The sequence below is a fragment of the Rhineura floridana genome, chromosome 2 (genome assembly GCF_030035675.1).
Source record: "Rhineura floridana isolate rRhiFlo1 chromosome 2, rRhiFlo1.hap2, whole genome shotgun sequence".
In the NCBI taxonomy this organism is placed as follows: domain Eukaryota; kingdom Metazoa; phylum Chordata; class Lepidosauria; order Squamata; family Rhineuridae; genus Rhineura; species Rhineura floridana.
In genome coordinates, this window is record NC_084481.1 from 317,802 (window position 1) to 338,906 (window position 21,105).

At 44.2% G+C, this 21,105-nt stretch overlaps 1 protein-coding gene across 2 annotated transcripts in view; it reads left to right on the forward strand.

Annotated features, from left to right (window-relative positions):
* The window catches only part of CD2AP (CD2 associated protein), a 152,963-nt gene that overhangs the window by 37,101 nt on the left and 94,757 nt on the right, over nt 1-21,105 (forward strand). For both annotated transcript variants that reach the window (XM_061607521.1, XM_061607520.1), the window contains 2 exons: nt 15,972-16,072; nt 19,972-20,092. In XM_061607521.1, coding sequence (XP_061463505.1) covers nt 15,972-16,072; nt 19,972-20,092 — 222 coding nt within the window. The remainder of the gene's footprint in view (nt 1-15,971; nt 16,073-19,971; nt 20,093-21,105) is intronic.

A 21,105-nucleotide genomic window follows, 5' to 3' on the forward strand; every position in this document is an offset into this window, starting at 1 on the left:
AGTTTTTTTGGCCTCTCCCAGCCTCCGTCCCCACGCCAGCTTCGCAGCCTCCTCCAGCTCCTCAGAGCAGTAGCGGCAGCCACCTTCTCATTTGCGGTGGCCTCCCTGTGAACGGCGGCGTTGCCTAGAGCACGCCGTGGCCTTACAGGCCTTCTGCCTGCGGCCAGCCTCTTCCCGCACATCTGTCAAAGAGATGTGCAACAGGCAGCCACCAATGGTTGCAACAACCTTTAGCCTCTCCCTCTCTGCCACCAACTCAATGCTGAGGTGGGCAGACGCCAAGCATGGACCTCCCCTGATGAGCCAGCACTCAAGCAGGGCCGTGGCGATATTAGCCTAACGCGAGGGTATTCTCCCCCCCCCCCCACGTTTCCCAGGAACAACCTCTGAAGTCCTTTTGCCCCCGTAAGCCTCACAGCGTGTTGATCCCATGGGGAAAGCAACCTGCAAAATGGAAAACCCCTCTAAGAGGATGAAACTGCTCCCCCCCACCAGCAACAGATAGCTGCGTTGGAGCCTTTACCCTGCCAGGGCCCAGTTGGCCTCCAGGCAGACTGTATGCCTTCCCTCCATTCCCGATTATTCCCAGGGTAATCCACAAGATCCGAACCGAATGGGCATCAGTTCTCCTAGTAGCTCCCTGGTGGCCAAGGAGACCTTGGCTCCTGGATCTCCACAATCTGTCGGTGAAACCCCTGTGGCAAATTCCCCTAAGGCAGGACCTGCTTTCTCAAGGACAGCTTCTTCATCCAGATCCGGGGTGGTTGGTGCTTCATGAATGGAATTTGAACTGAAGCAACTCTTGAAGAAAGGAAGAAGTACAGGAAACCATGATGGCTTCTAGATGCCCTTCCATACTCAGAATAGATGAGGGCATATGAAAGACCACCTTAGCCTGGTCACAGAAGAAAGGAATTCTTTCACGGAAAGCGAGAATCAATGAGATACTCTCTTTCCTTCAAGATGGCTTATCATTGGGCCTCAGAACAAACACCCTGAGGCGCTAGGCTTCGGCATTATCATCTATACTCCCCATATCCCCAGACAACCCACTTGGTTCTCATCCTTTTATCAAACGTTTTCTTCGAGGGGCAACTATATCAGTGCCACCTACGGTTCACCGTTACCTGACCTGGGACCTGCACAAAGTGTTACTGGCCCTTCACAAACCTCCTTGGACCTTTAAGTCAAATTTCTTTTCATCTGCTGTCCTTTAAGGTTTTGTTTCTTGTGGCCATTACTTTGGCCCGTAGAGTGTCTGAGCTGAATGCCCTGTCCATGCATAAGAGTTTTTGTGTCTTTCATAAGGATAGAGTAGTCCTCCACACAGTCCCTTCCTTTCATCCCAAGGTTCTATCTACCTTCCACTGCCAACAGGAACTGGTACTGCTGTCCTGTCCTAATCTGGTTCTCCCCACGGAGAAGGTGTGGCACTCACTTGATGCGAGGAGAGCCCTTAAAGTGTATATTTCTAAGACAAAGTCAGTTTGGAAAACAGATAATTTCTTTCTGTCTTTTCACCCAGCAACTCTGGGAAATAAAGTTTCCACTTCCACGTTAGCTAGGTGGATCAAAGCATGCATTTCCTTGGCATATACCTTGCTAAGACTGGCCCGGCCAGCCGTCATAGTGGCTCACTCCACGAGAGTGGCGGCCACATCAGCGGCATTTTCCTGCAATGCCCCTGTAGAGCAGCTACATGGGCCACTCCCAGTACGTTCATTAAACATTACAAGATAGACGCATTCGCATCGGCTGAGGCAGTCTTTGGGAGGAGAATGCTACAGCAAGTCCTCTCAGATCACTAGAGTTTTGCAGCCCAGCAATATTCCCACCTTACATGGGTCAGCTTTGATATGTCCCACCTGATATCATCTTTTACATGCACAGGAGAAGAGACATTTGGTCTTACTGTGAAATTGATCTTCTGTGTGCATGTCAAAATATGATATCAGGGCCACTCCCTAGGAGGGCTTGTCTGCCATTATGATCACAAATAGGTCTTTAGCAGAGAGTGTATGAGTACTATTGTCTTCTATTAGTGTGTTCTTTCTATCCTTTTTTCCTCATTTATTGGCTTGTTATGGAGAACTGAGGCAAAACCAGGACCAGACCAGAAAGTGCCTGCAAAAATTCAACAGTGCTCTTTTGCCTTCAACCGCTAGGTAGAGCTTGCTACCCACTTGATATCATCTTTTGACATGCACAGAGAAGACTGATTTCATGGTAAGACCAAATGTATCTTCTAGCTGCTGTCAACAAATTAATTATCATCTCCATATCTTCTATTACACTGTTTTTAAAATAGCCAAACAATATCACCAGTGGATGTTTGGGAAGCTCATAAGCCAATATATTTTAAATTTCTGATGCAACTGTATTCCAGACTAATTTTAGTGCAAGTCATAATATGAAATATGTTTGCCCCAGATGTATTATATTTCCAACAGTGAACTTTTCAGCACCTCAAGATTTATTGGAATAGCATTAATATAAAAATTGATTGAATGATATAAATCTTTAGCTTTCCACGATTTAATATCACGTGTCCTTGTTAACAACTGAGGGTATGTTAAACCTTCAAAACCCAATAATTCTAGAAGAACTGTCTCATATGATAAGGAGAATTAAATAATAAAGTGCCAGGTATTGATGTTCTTAAGGGGAATATTCCAAAAAATAAATGTTTGACACTTTAGCACCAACTCTACTAAGTACTCTAAATGAAGTAACGCAGAACTTGGGAACTGTTGGCCCTCCAGATGTTGCTGAACTACAACTAGGAACTAGAAACTGAACTAGGAAGCTAAGAATAAATATATATCAACGCTGAATATTTTTCATTTTTAAAAATTGACCAAAGACCCATATGGCCTTCTTTTTTTAGATATGAATGGAGCTATCTGTAAAAGTTGCTAGAATATACCTGCACATGAGGCTTGTTTTTTTAAAAAATGAAAGCTCAGAGTCTGGGACCCCTTCTTGGGGGGCCAGTGAAGGCCGCCATGGGTCCCATGGTGCCTGAGGGTGCCTGGTTGGTGACCCAGTTATTAAACAAATTTGGTTTTGGTATCTTATTTTTTATTTTATTGATTACATTTATATCCCACCTTTCCTCCAAGCAACCCAAGTTGGCTTACAAACATGGTTCTTCCCCTCCCAATTTTATCCTCATAACAACCCTGTGAGGTAAGTTAGGGTATGACTGTAATGACTGACCCAAGGTCATCCAGCAAGCTTCATGGCCAAGCCATGAACCTTGGTCTCCCAGGTCCCAGTATGAAATTCTAACCACGACACCACACTGGCTATCTTGATAATTATTTTGTTACATGGAGAAAATTGACTTATATGAACCTCTTAGCAGTTGTTGCTTTAAAGAGGACAAAGCTCTGATATCTTTCATTTGCATAACAATATGTGCCCACTTCCTCCATAATTATTTGCTCTTTCAGTTCAGCTGTTAGCAGAACTCTTTCATGCTACTCCTGAGCTACATGGGGTCAAAAGGAGAATATAGAATAAGTTTGTACACAAACTATTTAACTCAGCAGTCAGCTTTGGCAGTATAATGAAAATACTCAAGGATGATGCATTAATATCTGGATATAAGGTTAATTTGAATGAATCTGAATGGATGGATTTTAATTTGGAAAAAAAGATATAATAAGCAAAGCATATTTAATTCCTTGGTGGGACATGCCAGTATGTTACTTAGGAATCTGAATAACTCCAAAATTGGAAGATTCTATGAATTTTAACCACAACAAGTCATGGAAAGAAATCAAAATAGATCTTGACAGCTGTTGCTATTAACTTCTATCAGAAGTGGAAAATGTGATATCACATTTAAATAGATATGCACAGTCATGTGAGTACTAGTTGAATGCTTTGGTGCTCAGGATCCTAACAATGACCTATGAATTGCAGAAACAGCTAAGGGGACTGTTTCTCTTTCCTGTCTTTTGGGAAAGAAAGCAGCATCAATGGAATTGAATTCTTGTGGTGTCCTCTGTAGGTTCTGTGTAGGTTATACATGCTGTGTAGGTTATGAGTTACAGTTTTAAGAAGTGTCTTGGAGGGTGGGGAATTTGAAGATTTACAAAGAAATTGACAAGTCTCTTTAAACTGGATCAATAGTAGAGGCATACTTGTGGATTTTCCACTGTTAGGGCAGATTGGACAGCTGGTATAGCACAGTGGGGAGAGCCTGGCTGGGAGTCCAGAGTCTGAGTTAAAATTCCCGCTCGTGTCACCTGGATGTCAAGGGCCAGCTAAAGATCGCCCCACAGCGAGCGGCTCAGGGGTTACGTGCCCTGCCACCTGTGCAGCCGTGGGCAAGCTGCATGGTCCCAAGGAGCCCAGTTGCCTCCTAGCTGGCAGTTGCGGACAAGGAAGGGACTGGCTTGTGCAGCGGTGGCAAGCTGAGTAGGCCCCTAGCCAGCTGTGGAGGACTAGCCTCAGCGGGAGGCAATGGTAAACCCCCTCTGAATACCGCTTATCATGAAAACCCTATTCATAGGGTAGCCATAAGTCGGGATCGACTTGAAGGCAGTCCATTTCCATTTTCCAGGGCAGATTGGCAGTTGAAATGGTTAAATCAGCAGATGCTCTCATGCCACAAGCTTAAAAAACAGGCTAAGAAGGAAATATGTATTGCCATTCTAAACAGATTTTAAAGTACATTCCTATCTTTATATACTAATTTGCATTCACGATAATTCAGCATATCTTTAAAAGAATCTCCAAGTGTAGGAGGAATTGGAAAAGGACACACTATTGGAAATTGGAAGTGTTGTACTTCAGACTCAAATGCTCCAAATCTTACAGTTAACTAATTAAAAATATTTGTGTGAATTAGATCAAATAGTCATGGTCACACTATGGATAGATATTGTCCAGCTGGTTGCCTTAAGGTAGAAGATATGGTACATTTCCTAATGGACTGTCCCCTGTATTCTGATTTGGGAGCTCAATATCGAAAGCCTTTCTTAGCTGAGATTAGCAACAACTTCCCTAAATGCAATTATATTTTTATTGGCTGGTACAGATTATAATAGATGATATTGAACTGCCAAATTTGTTAAACTGGCCCTGGGAAAGTAGAAGTCATTGACTGCTTCTGAAGATTTTATACTGATATATATTGCCCAGACTCTGAGAATGTTTGTAATTACTTTTTATAGCAATTTTATATGTACTCATGTTTATTACTGTTTTATTACTGGATGGGAAGAAATAAGCTGAAGCTGAACCCTGACAAAACCGAGGTACTGTTTGTGGGAGACAAAGGAAGGTTGGAGGATGTTGACCTGGTGCTCAATGGGGTACAATTGCCCCTGAAAGACCAGGTCCACAGCCTGGGGGTCATTCTTGACTCCCAGCTGTCCATGGAGGCTCAGGTCTCGGCTGTGAGCCGGGCGGCGCTGTATCAACTCCATCTGATAACGGAGGCTGCGCCCCTACCTTCCCAACCATCTGCTCCCATCGGTGGTACATGCCCTGGTCTCCTCTCGCCTAGACTACTGTAATGTGCTCTACATGGGGTTACCCTTTAAAACCGTCCGGAAGCTGCAACTGGTACAGAATGCAGCGGCTCGCCTGATTAAAGGCAGCCGCTGGCGAGATCACATCACTCCAGTGCTGAAGGAGTTGCACTGGTTACCGGTTGTTTTCCGGGCCCAATTCAAGGTGTTGGTTCTGACCTTTAAAACCCTATACGGTTTCGGCCCAGTCTATCTGAAGGAGCGCCTCCATCAGGGATGCTGCTCAACAAGATCAGCCTCAAAAGGCCTTCTCTCTATCCCACCAGTTAAAACAGCTAGACTGGTGAGAACTAGGGAGAGGGCTTTTTCAATTGTGGCCCCCACTTTGTGGAATTCCCTCCCAAATGATCTCCGCCAGGCCCCCTCTATGATGAGCTTCCGCCGGGCCTTGAAGACCTGGCTCTTCAGGCAGGCCTTTGGGGTGGGTTAGGTTTTATTATTATTGTTGAGATTTATAATGTTTTAATGTATTTGTATGTTTTTATTTTGTACGTCGCCCAGAGTGGCTGGACAGCCAGCCAGATGGGCGACTAATAAATTTAATAAATAAATAAATTATGTTCATATTATTAACATGTGTGTGCGCACGTATGGCCTGTTTGGTCAACAAGCAATAAAATCTGAATCTTTATATCATTCCTTTTGAAAACTACCATTTTACTGCTCCTAATGGTCATCCAACAATTATGTGTAGTGTTCTTAGAAAGGTGGCTTTGTGTGAAATTCATTTGTTAAAGCTGAAATTTGGCACAAATGTTCATTTTGGTAACTTACCTCTAAATGCCAAAAATTGCCAGAGTTACAAGGGCTTCTCAGTTTAACATAGTGGCTATCAGACATTTTTAGCAACGAATGAACGTAACTGTAATGCAATGGAATAATGTATGCTTTTAAAATACCAGATTTATGTTATGGATACATTTAAATCAATATTTACATTTACGCATCAAAATCTTGCATTTCTTCATGTTCTACCTCAGTTTCTGCTATGTTTGACACTTGGTTGGTTAACCAAAATCAGTCTGAGCAGATACGAGAGGCGAGGAGGAAGAGCACTGCCACCAGAGAAACATGTGGATAGAATACTCTTCATTGGGGAATAGATGCTTGTCTTATTTCATCATGTCATTTCTTTTGACTTAAGATCCTAAATGGGGCAACTCTTACCTCCAGCAAGATGTTTTTTATCTCTCTCTCTCCTTGTAACCAAGAGCCTTTACAGTAAACAAATCAACTCATGATGCAACATCCAGAGGTGAGGTCTCATCGCTTCTGAATGTTGACAGACCAGTTCAGTTGATTTGCACATTTGTTTCCATAACATAACTTTGGACTTGGAGCATAAGAGTTTTCTTACATTATCACAGTCTTTAAGTGCTTGAAATGCCACCTGTCCCTTTGGACTTCAACATATGAAGCCTATACTGTTGTGGAAGCACACTAGGCAATTATTAATACTATGCCATGCTTCAGTTCAGATTTCTTTTTTCCAGATAAAGCTGCAATGGTTATAACAGCAATGTTATTGTTATATGTTATTAATTTTAATTTTAAAATAAAATTAGAGAATAACATTAATGGTGGTATCACTAGCTAGGATCAGTTCTTGTGTTTGCTGTTCTGTATGCATTACATACTTCAGATGTACCACAACCCCTGGATCTGCTGCTTCCAATGGAACACACAGTTCAGATATGCAATATACATATGTTTTACTTTTCATATGCATCCACCATAATATCAGTCCTCCAGGCCCCTATTTTGCAGGTGTGTGTCACAGCTTAAAGGAAGTATTTAAGGGCTCTTCAGCAAGTTGCCCAAATGACTGTATGATGCTCTGCAAGTATCTGCATTTGACCTGTATTAGTGCTGAGATCAGGTATATTTCTCTACATAGTTCTGAAGTACATTCCTTTAGAGCCTTTTTTGAGAAACCATCCATGACTCAAGGATAATGAAGATGGACAAATATGGTTCATTAAATGAATGAAGATGGCTGATTGGACAAAGCATTTTCAGCTGACATGCAACTTGGCAATAAGAGGGTGAAAAACTTCCCTTTGGCAGTACATTGGTGCAAAACCATTTCACACAACATACAAAAAAGTCTGGATATGTTCTTAATGGAATCTGACACAAACTTTGTGTTTGTAGGTAATCCTCTGCAAAATCATGAACTTGTTTCATTCCATTATCAATTGATATATGGATGTTACTATATATTATGGAGCCCTGGACATATTTATTTATTTATATCTCGCCCTTCCCCCCAGAAGTAGCCCAGGGCAGCATTTGCTATGTATAGTGAATCTTTGCCTTTTCATATGGATTTACACTTTTTCTTGCGAGAATTGTCAGCTTTCATACATGTAACTCATCTTTCCTAAGGACACCCAATTCTTTATGATATTTATGTGTTTGGCTAATGAACCCACATGTAATTCTTATAGCCTCCTGTATTTCTGATTGAATAGATTCATTTAGCAACCATTTTTCATGTGTAGCTTCATCAAGTGTAATGCTAACTATAGACCAGCCTTTCCCAACCAGTGTGCCTCCAGATGTTGTTGGACCACAGCTCCCATCAGCCTCAGCCAGCATTACCAATGGTCAGGAAAGATGGGAGTTGTGGTCCAACATCTGGAGGCACACTAGTTGGGAAAGGCTGCTATAGACCCTTTCACACATCTGTTTAATATTCATTCCAAATACAAGTCTGGAGACATTTGATTGAATGAGCCCTGTGTTCCTTTCATTGTTAATACTCTTTGCATCAGTTTCAAGATGTCTGCTGGCCACCGACTTGAATTGTGAGGCCCTTGCACCTTTGACAGTTCTTGCTATTTAAATATGAGTAAGGATATCGACATGAACATCTGTGACAAATTTCAGCTTTAACAGATGAATTTAAAACTAAACTACACAAAAATTGCTTGTCCTGGGCAGTCCAAAAGCAGGTGGATGTGTAGAATGATTTCCAGACAGTGTAATAGCAAGAACAAACTTGTTCCATGTGAAAAGAGCAAATTTTGCTTTTGGACATAATGACAAAAAACAAGAAATAGATGCTTTCAGTCTTCTCCTTGCAATTGAACAGATCAGGGAGTGTGTAACCCCCAGACTTGCTGCTGCTTGTTCACATAACATTAAAGCATTGTGGACTTACAGACCACACAGCTTATGCTACAAACAGTCTGTTAAGCTTTAAGCTGCCACAAGAGTCCTTGTTTTTTGCACCCAGACCCACCCAAAATAATGAGGCAGACACAAGCATATGGGTTAAGAACGGGCAACATTTATTAATGCCAATTAATGAATTAAACCACATTAGACCAATTAAAGCAAATGATAGAAAATGAAAACTGGATTAAGCCAGTCCTCAAGATTGAGATCTGCGGAGGGGACCTGGATAATTTTAAAAGACCAGTGTGGGCCCCTATAAATTTGAGTGCTACAGAACTTAATTCCAGCAGCTCAGATTTTTGAGCGAGTAACCTTGGCTCTAGGCTGCAGAGTGGTGAGCTAGCTACTCCTGGCCTTTCATTGCCAGCACATTAACTGTGCCTAGGGAATCATGTCCATCTCACCCCTGAGTCCAGCCTTGAGGCATTGAGTCTGTGATCTGGGCAGTTCTCAAGAAGGACTCCTGTCCCCAGCATCTGGCCTTGAGGCTTTGATAGGTCTGAGGAAGCCCCCTTTCACCTTCTAGAAGGTGCCACTTACCCCCTTTTTCCCTAATCCTGCACTGACCCTGGTACAGAGGGGACCTAGCCCATGCTTAGGTCATCTCACCCCCCCCCACCAGAGCCAAAGGTGATGACACTGCCACAGATCCTCAAGGAAAATGGTGTACCCCTCATCAGAGAGGTGTACTCCATCATCCCTGTACAGGTGTTGCAAAGAGTTTTTGATGTCTGGATGCGGGATGAACCCTCCCCCACCAGCCAGCAAAACCCGCCTCAAGGAACCATTCACCTTCTTCCTGGCTTCGTCCATCTGCTTGATGGTGCTGCACTTCCACACTCTGCGCTGAAGCATATTGGACCAGATGATTCTCACCCCTGGGAAGGCAGACTGGATCGAAGCAAACTCCTCCGCCTGGAAGTGAAGTGACAAGCTCTACCTCACCCCCAAGTCATTCGAAGCAGGACCGGGAGAAGCTGGCTCCAAAGCATGCCACGTCGGCCGGCCCAATCCATGTGAGCGATCAAATTAAGGCCAAACTATGAACCCAAGCCAGACTCCCTAGCCCTGCGAAGGGCTCAGAAAACAATACTGTGGCCACAAATCAGGGTGCGCTTAGGCTCACCATTCTAGCCAAAACCTGTAAAAACAAAATAAAATTCAAAACAAAAATCCAGCGAAGAACCTCAAAACTTACACAAGTAAAACTATTTAAAAGGGTGGATATACTTCTTTAAAAACTCCAGACTTCCAACGCCCAATGGCCTGAATACGCCTGCCTTCCAGGCCCAAAAGTACTGCCATAGAGGCCGCACCAATGCGAAAAGAGTGGGTTCCAAAGCATCCAGCTGGAGCACCAGCCATCTCTAAGGCTTTATTCACCATTGCCCAGAACTGGAAACGAGTCAAAGGTAACTGATCCTCATGCTGCAATAACCCCCCCCCCCGGGGTTCCACCGAGAAAGGCAAATATAAACAGCCAAGTTGCGAACTGGACAGAGTTCAAAAACCTCACAGGATGCCAACATGACCAAAGAGCCTTTGCCCCTCTGATCTGTCATCGATTTACGTAGCCCGACAGACAAACCCCAGTAAAGGCAACATCAGAAAAAACCAAGGCTCTGGCTGAACAATCAAACTTAGAAGCAGTGACTAACTCACTAACCCTGAAGGCCCCCCAAAATGCCAGGAGCATGGCAGCCTTGAACGGTTGACACTCAAAGTTAAAATGATATAAGACTGCAAGAGCCCTGACGCAGGCCAAGAGCAGAGTTGGGGAAATGGGGCAGCGTGCATCAGGCTGTTGAGGTGCCACCCTAGCCCAGCCTTCCAGCATCTTCCTAACTCTAAAATCTCCTGTAGGGTCAGGGAATCCTGATACCTTGGAGTGAAAGGCCAGACCTGCCAACTTGCCTGCTATGGAACCTTTAACTAAAACTTTCAACTTAAGAAAAACTGAAAACTGCAAAACATAGTCAGGATTGGCCAGTCCTCAGCCAAGCCCGCTGATTGGTGAAAAGCTGCAAACTGAGAAAAGGCCTTCCTATAGCTGGACCTGGTGTTGGGAGCCAAGGAAGCCTCTATGGTTTGCTGGACCTCAATCTTCCAAGGTACCACATCCAGGGAGGCGCCAAGTCTGGTGTGGCTCTGGCTAGAGGGGCAACTGCCAGGAAATGGTCTACCTGAAAACTAGAAAGGGGATCTGCAATCTCGTTATCAAGGCCAGGAACATGCCGCACCAGGAAAAGAATGTTATCTTTAAGACATTGCAAAACAAAAACGCGGACCAGCCTCATGACCCTGGGGGACCTAGATGACAAAGAATTAATAACCCAGACAGTTGCCTGGTTATCACACCAAAACCTAACTGACCTATTGGCCAAAAAATGGGGCCAAATGTGCACTGCAACTACTATGGGAATAAACTCTAAAAATGACAGGTCCTTAGTGATGCCACTAGCAACCCAGTCTCAGGCCAACGTTCCGCACACCAGAATCCTCGGAAATAAATGCCCATGCCACCGGCATCAGAGTGGACCTGTAGCTCAGCCTCTAGAAGTAACTCGGTCCTCCAAAAGGAAATACCATTAAAGGACATACCAGAATACCAGAAAGGACAACCAAACCCGCAGATCCTCCCTCATGCCACCGGAGACCCTGATTCTGTGATGAGGAGCCCTAAGACCTTTGGCAGTGTCCCACAGGTATCTGAGAAATGTTCTTCTGGGAGCTTTGGTTTTGCATACAAAATTTAAATGACCCACAAGGACCCGAAGCTCCCGAAGAGTAAGTTTCTTGGCTGATATAGCCTGGGTCAGTCTCCCCCTCAAATCCTCAAGCTTCTGGTCAGGGAGCCTGGACAACTGAAGTCCAGAATCCAATTCTATGCCCCAAAAGGTTAAGACTGGCGAAGGACCCTCATTTTTTTCAGAAGCCAGTGAAATGCCCAGCTCCTCAGCAATGAACACAAAATCTACATAAGTCGAAGACAATCATCGGAGCCAGCAGCTCCAGCAAAGAGAAAATCATCCAAACAATGGATGATACTCTCCGAGCCAGTCCTTTGCCTAACCACCCATTCCAGCATGGTGCTAAAAGTCTCAAAGGCCGCACATGAGATGGAACATCCCATGGGCAAGGCCCTTTCAACAAAAAACTTGCCCTCAAAAGAAAAGCCCAACAGATCAAAATCATGAGGGTGAACTGGAAGCAGGCGAAAAGCAGACTTTGTCACATTTGCCAAGCAGAGCTCCTCGGCCACAGTGCCGCACCATAGCAACGGCGCTGTCAAAAGAAGCATATGAAACAGAACATAGGTGCCAAGGGATCGCATCATTCACTGATTTCCCGTGAGGATAAGACAAGTGGTGAATGAGGCGAAACTCTCCTAAGGCCCGTTTGGGTACCATCCTGAGTGGGGAGATCCTCAAGTTGGGCAAGGGCAAGGAATCGAAGGGCCCAGAAACCCTATTCTCCCTAATCTCTTTCTCCAATTTAGCACGGACAATGTCCTGCAAACCAGAGACTGATTTAAGATTCCTGGACATCCAGTGAACTCTAGGGCCAACGAAAGGGATACGAAAACCTTCTTGAAAACCTTTGGCTAAATATCCAGCAGTAGCCCTATCTGGATAGACTTGCAAGACCTAGACCAAATTGGCTACTTTAATGGGACTGCCGGCCTTTAACCGTTGCAGCTGTAAGCAGGGGGCTGACAGAACCACCTCTGTGGCTGGGACGGTGCCCCCTGCTCCCCCCTCCAGCAGCCCTGCTACATGCACAGTTGATGACGGCATGGCCTGCACCACAGCTGGAACATTCATGTCTGAAGTGAGATGGCTGCCTCCCACAGTGACCCTGGGAGTTGAAATCCCAGCAGAGCAGGCGGAGTTGAACCCCCTGCTCCGCAACCCCAGAAGAAACCAGGGGAGAGGGAGAGTGGGCCAACAAATGCCCACTATCGGTATGCTCATCAATGGCTTTGCGCGCCAGGGCCAGGCATTGCATCCACAGCTCCTGCTATGGAATGTCCCAAGGGAGCGCGGGGTTCAAAGCCACCCTCATCCTAAAATTTTCATTGTACCTGAGCCATGCTGGGCCCAGGTACTCTGAAAATGCCCTGTGAAAAATGTCCAGATACTTAACTAGAGCTGGACCCTTCCACAGATGAGCCTGCAAAACCACGCCCATGTAGATAGTAAAACCAGATAACCAGTTTCCCCAGTTCCTATCAGCCTGCTTCCGTTTTATTTTTTCTTTGTCCTGAGACTCGGAACTGTCCTTGCCCATGGGTTCTGGTTCCTGAAAGAGGAGGGGGGAAAGGTCAATGTGCTCGCCCCTCCAAATCTTTTCTTTGGTAGGTGGGAGCAAATGGTCACCCAAAGGCAGAGCAGTTTCACCATAAGGCAGAGCCCCAGCACCATGAGCCTGAGACAAAGAATAACCCCTTGCCAAACTTGCTGACTAGCTGAAAATGGACTGGTGAGGGAAGGGATTGGTGAGGGTAGGTATTGATCTGACTAAGGCGTTTGATACTGTGAATCAAACCGCTCTCTGGACCATCCTTCTGAAAACTGGACGCCCTGATAAATTTGTGAATATTTTGCAACTCCTTCATGACAGCAACAATTTTGGATAACAATGGCTTTCAGAGCGATCCATTCAGAGTTAGATGAGGTGTAAAACAGGGATGTGTCATTGCTCCTACCTTATTTGCTATCTTCATTGCTATGATTCTACACCTTCTTGAGGGGAAACTTCCTGCTGGTGTGGCAATCATATACCGAACAGATGGAACGCTTTTTAACCTCAGTAGGCTGAAAGCAAAAAGTAAGGTAATGTCAACCTCTGTCATAGAACTTCAATATGCCGATGATAATGTAGTCTCCGCACATTCAGAGAAAGTTCTTCAAACTATCCTAAATCCTTTGTAGAAGCATATGGAAAGCTTGGCTTCTCGCTTAACATCAACAGATGCGAACTAGTCCCTCTGTAGTACCATCAATCCAGCTTAATGGTGTGACGCTGGAGAACCTTGATCACTTCCCCTATCTTGGCAGCCATCTCTCTGTAAAAGCTGACATTGATGCTGAAATTCAACATTTTCTGAGCTCTGCGAGTGCCGCATTTTCCCGAGTGAAGCATGGAGTGTTCGAGGATTGGGATATTCACAGGGAGACGAAAATGCTTATTTACAAAGTGATTGTACTACCGACCTTACTGTATGCCTGTGAAACGTGGACCATTTATAAACGCCACTCCCAACTTCTTGAAAGATTCCACCAACGCTGCCTCTGGAAAATTCTGCAAATTACTTGGGAAGACAGATGGACTAATGTTAGCGTTTTGGAAGAAGCAAAGACTACCAGTGTTCAAACAATGATCCTTCAATATCGGAATATCGGTGGACAGCAAAAGTGGTTTAAAGATGTTCTTAAAGCAAATCTAAAAAAATGTAACATGAACATTGAGAACTGAGAAATCTTGGCCCATGAACATCCCAAATGGAGGTCAGCTATTATCAAAGGTGCTATGGACTTTGAAAAAGCAGAAATACAGGGCGAACAGGACAAACGAGCTAAGCGGAAAGCACGTCAAACAAATCTTCATTGCGACCATCTTCCATCTGGAAACCTATGTCCTCACTGTGGGAGGCTGTGTGGATCCAGAATTGGCCTCCACAGTCACTTACGGACCCACCGTTAAAGACCTTATCTTGGAAGACAATCTTACTCAGCCACAAGTGATCGCCAATGAATGAATGATAAATTCTCTCAGACAGGACCTGGAGAGACTTGCCTTTGTTATCACCCTTATCTGCAAGAGGAAATGAATCAGATGTTTTGCTAACTTGGCCTTTTTATGTCTGGATTCCTCAAGAGACTGGACCTTAGCCAGCATAAATGCAGTTTGGGCTTCCTTATCATCAGAAGAGGAAAGAACAGGTACTGAGCGCTTAGGAGGCTGACGCTTAGCCAAGCTTCCCTTCTTTTGCGCTGCTTTTTTAGACCCCATTGGAAATTTGCCAACCAGAGCCAAAGAGATAAGACCAACTGGAAGGAACTCTAAATTGGGCAAAGGAACAACTGGACAGCCCAACAACCAGCTAACAAATGATGATGATGATCATCATCATCATCATCATCATTATCATTATTAATTATTATCTACAACAACAATAATAAACCTTAACAAAACTATTGCACACAAACCCCAACAAACCAAGAAAATCAAACAAACCAAGAAAATCAAACCAAGAAATATTGTCCTAACTACAACAAAATTAATTAAGATCTAAAGTACGAGCAAAGTCTACAAAACATAGGTAACTGAAGGGGGGGGAGAACTTTACCCCACCTAAATTAATATTAATACTAATTAAACAACTTTATAACTAAAACTTAATCATTAATATCACTAAGGAAATATGTTTAACCACCACCAACCCAACCAAAATCAACAAACCCAGACAGAAACCAAAGTAAATCCCACACCCTATTGTAGCCAGGCGGGGGTGATGGAAGTAGTGGTAAAATGCACTAAAAAGACTTAAAGCTGGGAGGGGGTGGAAAAAGGGGAGAGCAGCCCAGCCAAGCAAAATAGGCTACAAGGCTAGCAAAAGGGGCCCACTGCACAACCCCACCAAGTCACCCCCGCAGGCCTATTGACCCAACTGGGCCCTAACCACCACACAAACTGGGCTGGACAAAGCCGGCAGACCCAGGTGCTGCAGACAGGAAATGGAGACTGCCGGAGCAGCCCTCCTCCTGGCTCTGCGACTACTGCTGCCACCCTCGCTCTCCGCCAAAACAGGCACCCGACCGCACCCGACGCTGTTGCCGCAACCACCACCACCGCCACAACGAAGATCTAGCCTCGCCCCACATGAGGTAAGTAAGCCAGCAAGCAGTGAGAGGCAAAAGCGCCTGTCCTCGCTGCCGCCAAACCCCTCAATGAGCAGGAGAAAGGGAAAGGCACAAAAGCCATCCAACCAGTTGACTTTGCGCACGGCCCCAGGCAGACTAACCATCTGCACCCAGCACCAGGGGTCATGCCCCATCAAGGCTGGGCTGGGTGCAAAAAGCAATCCTCCCCTCCAACAGCGAAGCTGGGGGAGGGGACCAGGATCACTGTTGTGTAGAAGTATGCACATCTTACTGACTTAATTCTGAAACATAATATGTAAACCTGTCTTTAAAGGTAAACTTTACTTTGAGTTAATATGTTTCTCACTTTCAACAGAATCGAAAAAGCAGCAATGTAAAGTTCTGTTTGAGTATATTCCTCAGAATGAGGATGAGTTGGAACTCAAGCTAGGAGATGTTATAGACATTAATGAAGAGGTAAGCCATTTTACAGAATTAAGCTGGATAAAATGAAACTTTCTCACAGAAATAAGAAACTGAAATGCAACAGCTATGAAAAATCATGCTCTACTGTTTCAAATTACTAAATTTGATTACACTGGGTTTCTATAACTTAGTTGTTTCTAGTTAATTAATTCTATTTAAAATACCATGCATGCTTGGTAGCTTCTGAGGGATTAAAGTATTTATGTTTAATAGACATGGCTACATGATACTTTTATTCAGAGGTGGAAGAGCTACAGATCTAAATGCCTTACTAATTGTTGTCTTATTGCAACATATATCACGTTGGTTTGTGTTTTTTTGCAGCTTCCCTTGTGAATGTGATATATAGAAGTCCCTTTTGTAGCTACATTTAGAAAGAAGATACGTAGGAACAGATACTTAGCAGAAATGAGAGAGGAGTATTTTTAAAATGTAGAGCAGTGGTTCCCAACTGGGGCCCGTGAAGTAATCTGGGGGGCACGAACAGGAAAAAAAAAAGAATTATTTATTAATTTTTTACAAAGAGTTTTCACTCCCTGGATGCTCCCCACTGCTGCTGCAGACGACACCTCCCCCTTGGTCCAAATGAGAGGGGAGGACTTTTGTTGAAGCGGCAGAGCATCTTTCAGGCGTACCGAGGGCAGCCGTCTGCTTATAAAACATGTGGCAGACGCCGAAGGAGGCTGAGGGCAGAGCTACCAGGAACAAGAGGGGATTACTATGACTGACTCCCATCTCCTTGCACTGCCACTGCTGACGACACCTTTGATCAGAAGCAAGGCTGCAAGGAAAGGCTGCTTTCCCCCTTCCTTCCTGGCAGCCAGCCAGCCTGCCTGCCTTTCTTGGCTCCTGCTTCACTGCCACCTCCTTTTAAAAATTATTGTTATTTGCAAGGCTGCCCAGATCTTGCCTTCGGCCCAGATAGGGCCAAGAAGCAGTGAGGATGCTCAGGACTTGCTTGCCCCCTACTTCTGAGGCTAAGTATGTATGCCAGTGTCCCTCCTTTCTTTGACCTACACTCTGCCCCAATCTCTCTCTCCAAGACATTGTAGCAGTTGAGGGCTTCCCCCCTCCCACGTGCCCGAATGCATGCACACATGCAGATGCTTGCAGGAGGGGCAGGTGTGTTTGTGTGTGAGGGCGTACACTGATCTGCTCCACTCTCATTCCCCAAGTGCACGCTAACCAAGTCATCAGTTCTGATGATCATCGAAAGGCCTAAAAGCACTAACCCCCCTCCTCAATCTATTCTCCCTGTTGTCTGCAGTGAACAATCTAGCACCCCATCACCAACACTTTGCTGCTTTTTGATTATTATTTTTTTAAAAAAAAGCTCAGCAGGTTGGCTGGCTGGGATCCTGATGTTGCAGCAGAAATGTATTTATTTATTTAATTATTGCATTTATATCCAACCTTTCTTCCAAGTTGCTCAAAGTGGTGCACATGGTTCCTCCCCCTTTTCATTTTATCCTTACACCAACCCTGTGAGAGAGATGATGCTAAGAGACTGTTTGGTCCAAGGTCATCCAGTGGGTGTCATGGCTGGGGGGGATTTGAACCTGGTTCTTAGTCCAACACTGTGACCCATTGCTGTTGGGAGACAGGCCTGTACATCTTGTTTGTGTGTGTGTGTGTATGTGAGGGAAATACAAATCATTGGACCTTTGCATTCAGAAAATAAAGCAATATTTCCCTATCTAGAAAGGGATATTTGGAGATGTGACTAGGCCATGCACCTTATTTTTCAGTTAACAGAGACTAAGATTACAATCAGCATGGGGGGGTCATGAATTTTTTTGAGCTTACAGAGAGGTCTTATACTCATAAAGATTGGGAACCACTGGTGAAGAGTGTATAGATAACAGTGAAACAACGAGGAAGCTAGATTTTAAAAGAGAAGGATGTAAAACTTTAAGCTGTCTAAGCCACAGCCTATTTTAAAATGAGTAGAATTGACTGAGAAGGTAGTGGGGGGGGGTTGTGCAAAATGTACATGGAGATATAAAATATTGTCAAGGGAAAAAAGGAATAAAAGCACATGCTAACTGTTTAATCATGAAACATTCCAAAAATATAGTGAAGTGCAGGGAGAAATTTATTTTATTTATTTATTTGTTAGATTTTTATACTGCCCGACTAGCATAGCTCTCTGGGCGGTGTACAGCAGAAATACAGATACATACAATAAAAAAACCCATAATAATACAACAAGAACACATATAAGAAAATGAAAAATCTAAAATCAGTATAGCAAATTTAAAACTAAATTAAAATTAAAAACTAGATTAAAATGCCTTAGAAAAGAGGAAGGTTTTAACTTGGCGCCGAAAAGATAGCAAAGTCGGCGCCAAGCACACCTCATCGGTGCTTGTAATCTGTTTAAACACAGAAACAATCAGGTTGATTAATTCCACTTTACATCCTCATGCACCCATGCCACATGAACCTTTTTCAACCGGAGGGCCACATTCCCTCACAGAGCATTGTTTTGGGGACCACATGCAAGTGGTGGGCAGCGCTGGAGGCAAAAGCGGTTGGAACAGTGGATTTAACAACAGGCTACATTACACCACTGCAAAAGCTTCAGACTCTCTCTCTCTCTCTCTCTCTCTCTCTCTCTCTCTCTCTCTCTCTCACACACACACACACACACACACACACACACACACACGCACACACACACACACACACACACTCCCGAGACATTACCACAGTTCAAGAACACATTCCATATAGGCAAAAGCACTTGAGGAGGGCCTTTGAGGAGTGTGGCTTGGAAACGGAGGGCATGGCATGGCCTGAGGATAGCTTCAAGTACCAGATAGAGAGACCTGGAGGACTATATTTGGTCCCAGACTTGAGGTTCCCCACCCCTGCCTTAAGACACAACTGTCTTGTTTAATCCATACAAACTTTGAAATGGTATTGCTGGAAGATTATGGTGTAATGTGTTGGAGAATAAACAGGTGGGTAAGTAGTTACAGCTTTGGAGGGGCAACTTGGTACAGTGCCTTTTTGCAGAGCTTGGTTCCTTGATTTAGGTTTCTCTTAGAGGATCTGTAAATGGTTATTTAGTAGCAAATTTAGGAGATGTGCTATAAGCAAAGGACCTGCATTTCTAAAGTCTGTTCTATTCATTTGTGATGTGCAAGCTTAGTGGATGGGAGGAACAGGTGACTGATACATGTGGCCAAAGCCATGTCATGATAGCACCATTTGTGCTCCATCCAGTGTAACATGACACATTTGCATTAGAAAATAAAGGTAAGTTAAAGGAGCTGTGCATGTTCCTATAATCTCTCACTCTTGTCTTTATAAATCCCATTGTTTGATATCTCTGACATCAAATGTAGAATGGAATATTTGTTATTCACCATGAAGATTCCTTCTGGCTTGGTATATGGAAGTATCCAAACTATATTCTGTTCTCAGTGGCTGACACAAACAAAACTCGACATGGGCCTTGGGCCTAGCCCAACACTATTCACAATACATTTACAAGGCCAGCATTGCTTTACTTAATGCAGGTGGGCCTACTAAGACTTTTTTTCTCTCTCTCTCCTCTGCATTCTTTCTCAAGCTTGATCATGGGACAGAACTGATGGTGGGAATCTCCAGTATCAGTGGAAAAACTAGGCCACATGATTCTTGCCTTGCTGAGCTAGTGCAGGATATTAGCCCATTGTTCAATACCAATATACACCGAAGCAGAATGAACCCTCACTGTGAGTAACCAATGTTCCTTTTCATTTCCCGGTGCTGATATTGTACAGGTAGTGCCCTCTGAATTCCTGATGATCTCTTACGGGGTTTATAGATGACATATTGCAAAAGCTGTGGGTTACTTTTCCCTTCATGTCATTAGTAATGCTAGATCATCCTCTCTACAGGTGGAAGAAGGCTGGTGGAGTGGAACACTAAATGGCAAATTAGGACTATTTCCTTCTAATTTTGTAAAAGAGCTAGAGGTCATAGATGATGGAGAAACCCAAGAAGACCTGGATGATGCAGGTAGTATTTCTTGTGTGTATGAACAGTTATATGCTAGGTCCACTATGTATTGCATGGAGCGCCATTTAATGACCTGGTTTGCAGCTCATGTTAAGCCAAACCATGGCTTATCTCTTGGTAGCATGGCACCAAGAGATTGGGGGAAGGACCGAAGTGGCTACAGTTTTTCATGTGGATTTTATTAATGATTTGGTTGAGGAGGTACAGCAAATGCTTACAGATTTGCAGATGATGCAAATTTGGGAGGGATAGCTAATACCCTGGAAGACAGAAAAAAAATTCAAAAGTATCTTGATAGGCTGGAGCCTTGGGCTGAAAACAGCAGAATGAAATTTAACAGAGATAAGTGCAAAGTTCTACACCTAGGGGAAAAAAAACCACATACACAGTTATAAGATGGGGGATACTTGGCTCAGCAATACGACATGCGAGAAGGATCTTGGGATTCTTGTTGATCACAACCTGAATATGAGCCAACAGTGTGATGTGGCTGCAAAAAGGCAAATGCTATTTTAGGCTGCATTAACAGAAGTATAGGTTCCAAATTGTGTGAAGTACTAGTTCCCCTCTATTTGGCACTGGTTAGGTCTCATCTTGAGTACAGCATCCAGTTCTGGACGCCACACTTTAGGAAGGATGTGACAAACTGGAAGAAGTTCAGAGGAGGGCAACAAGGACGATCAGGACACTAGAAACAAAGCCCTATGAGGAGAGAATGAAAGTACTGGGCATGTTTAGCCTTGAAAAGACTGAGGGAGATATATCACTCTTCAAGTACTTGAAAGGCTGCCACACAGAGGAGAGCCAGGATTTCCTCTCAACCATCCCAGAGTGCAGGTCACGAATAATGGGCTCAAGTTGCAGGAAGCCAGATTTTGACTGGACATCAGGAAAAACTTCCTAACTGTTAGAGCCATACGACAATGGAACCAATTACCTAGAGAAGTAGTGGGCTCTCCAGCACTGGAGGCCTTCAAGAGGCAGCTGGACAGCCATCTGTCGGGAATGCTTTG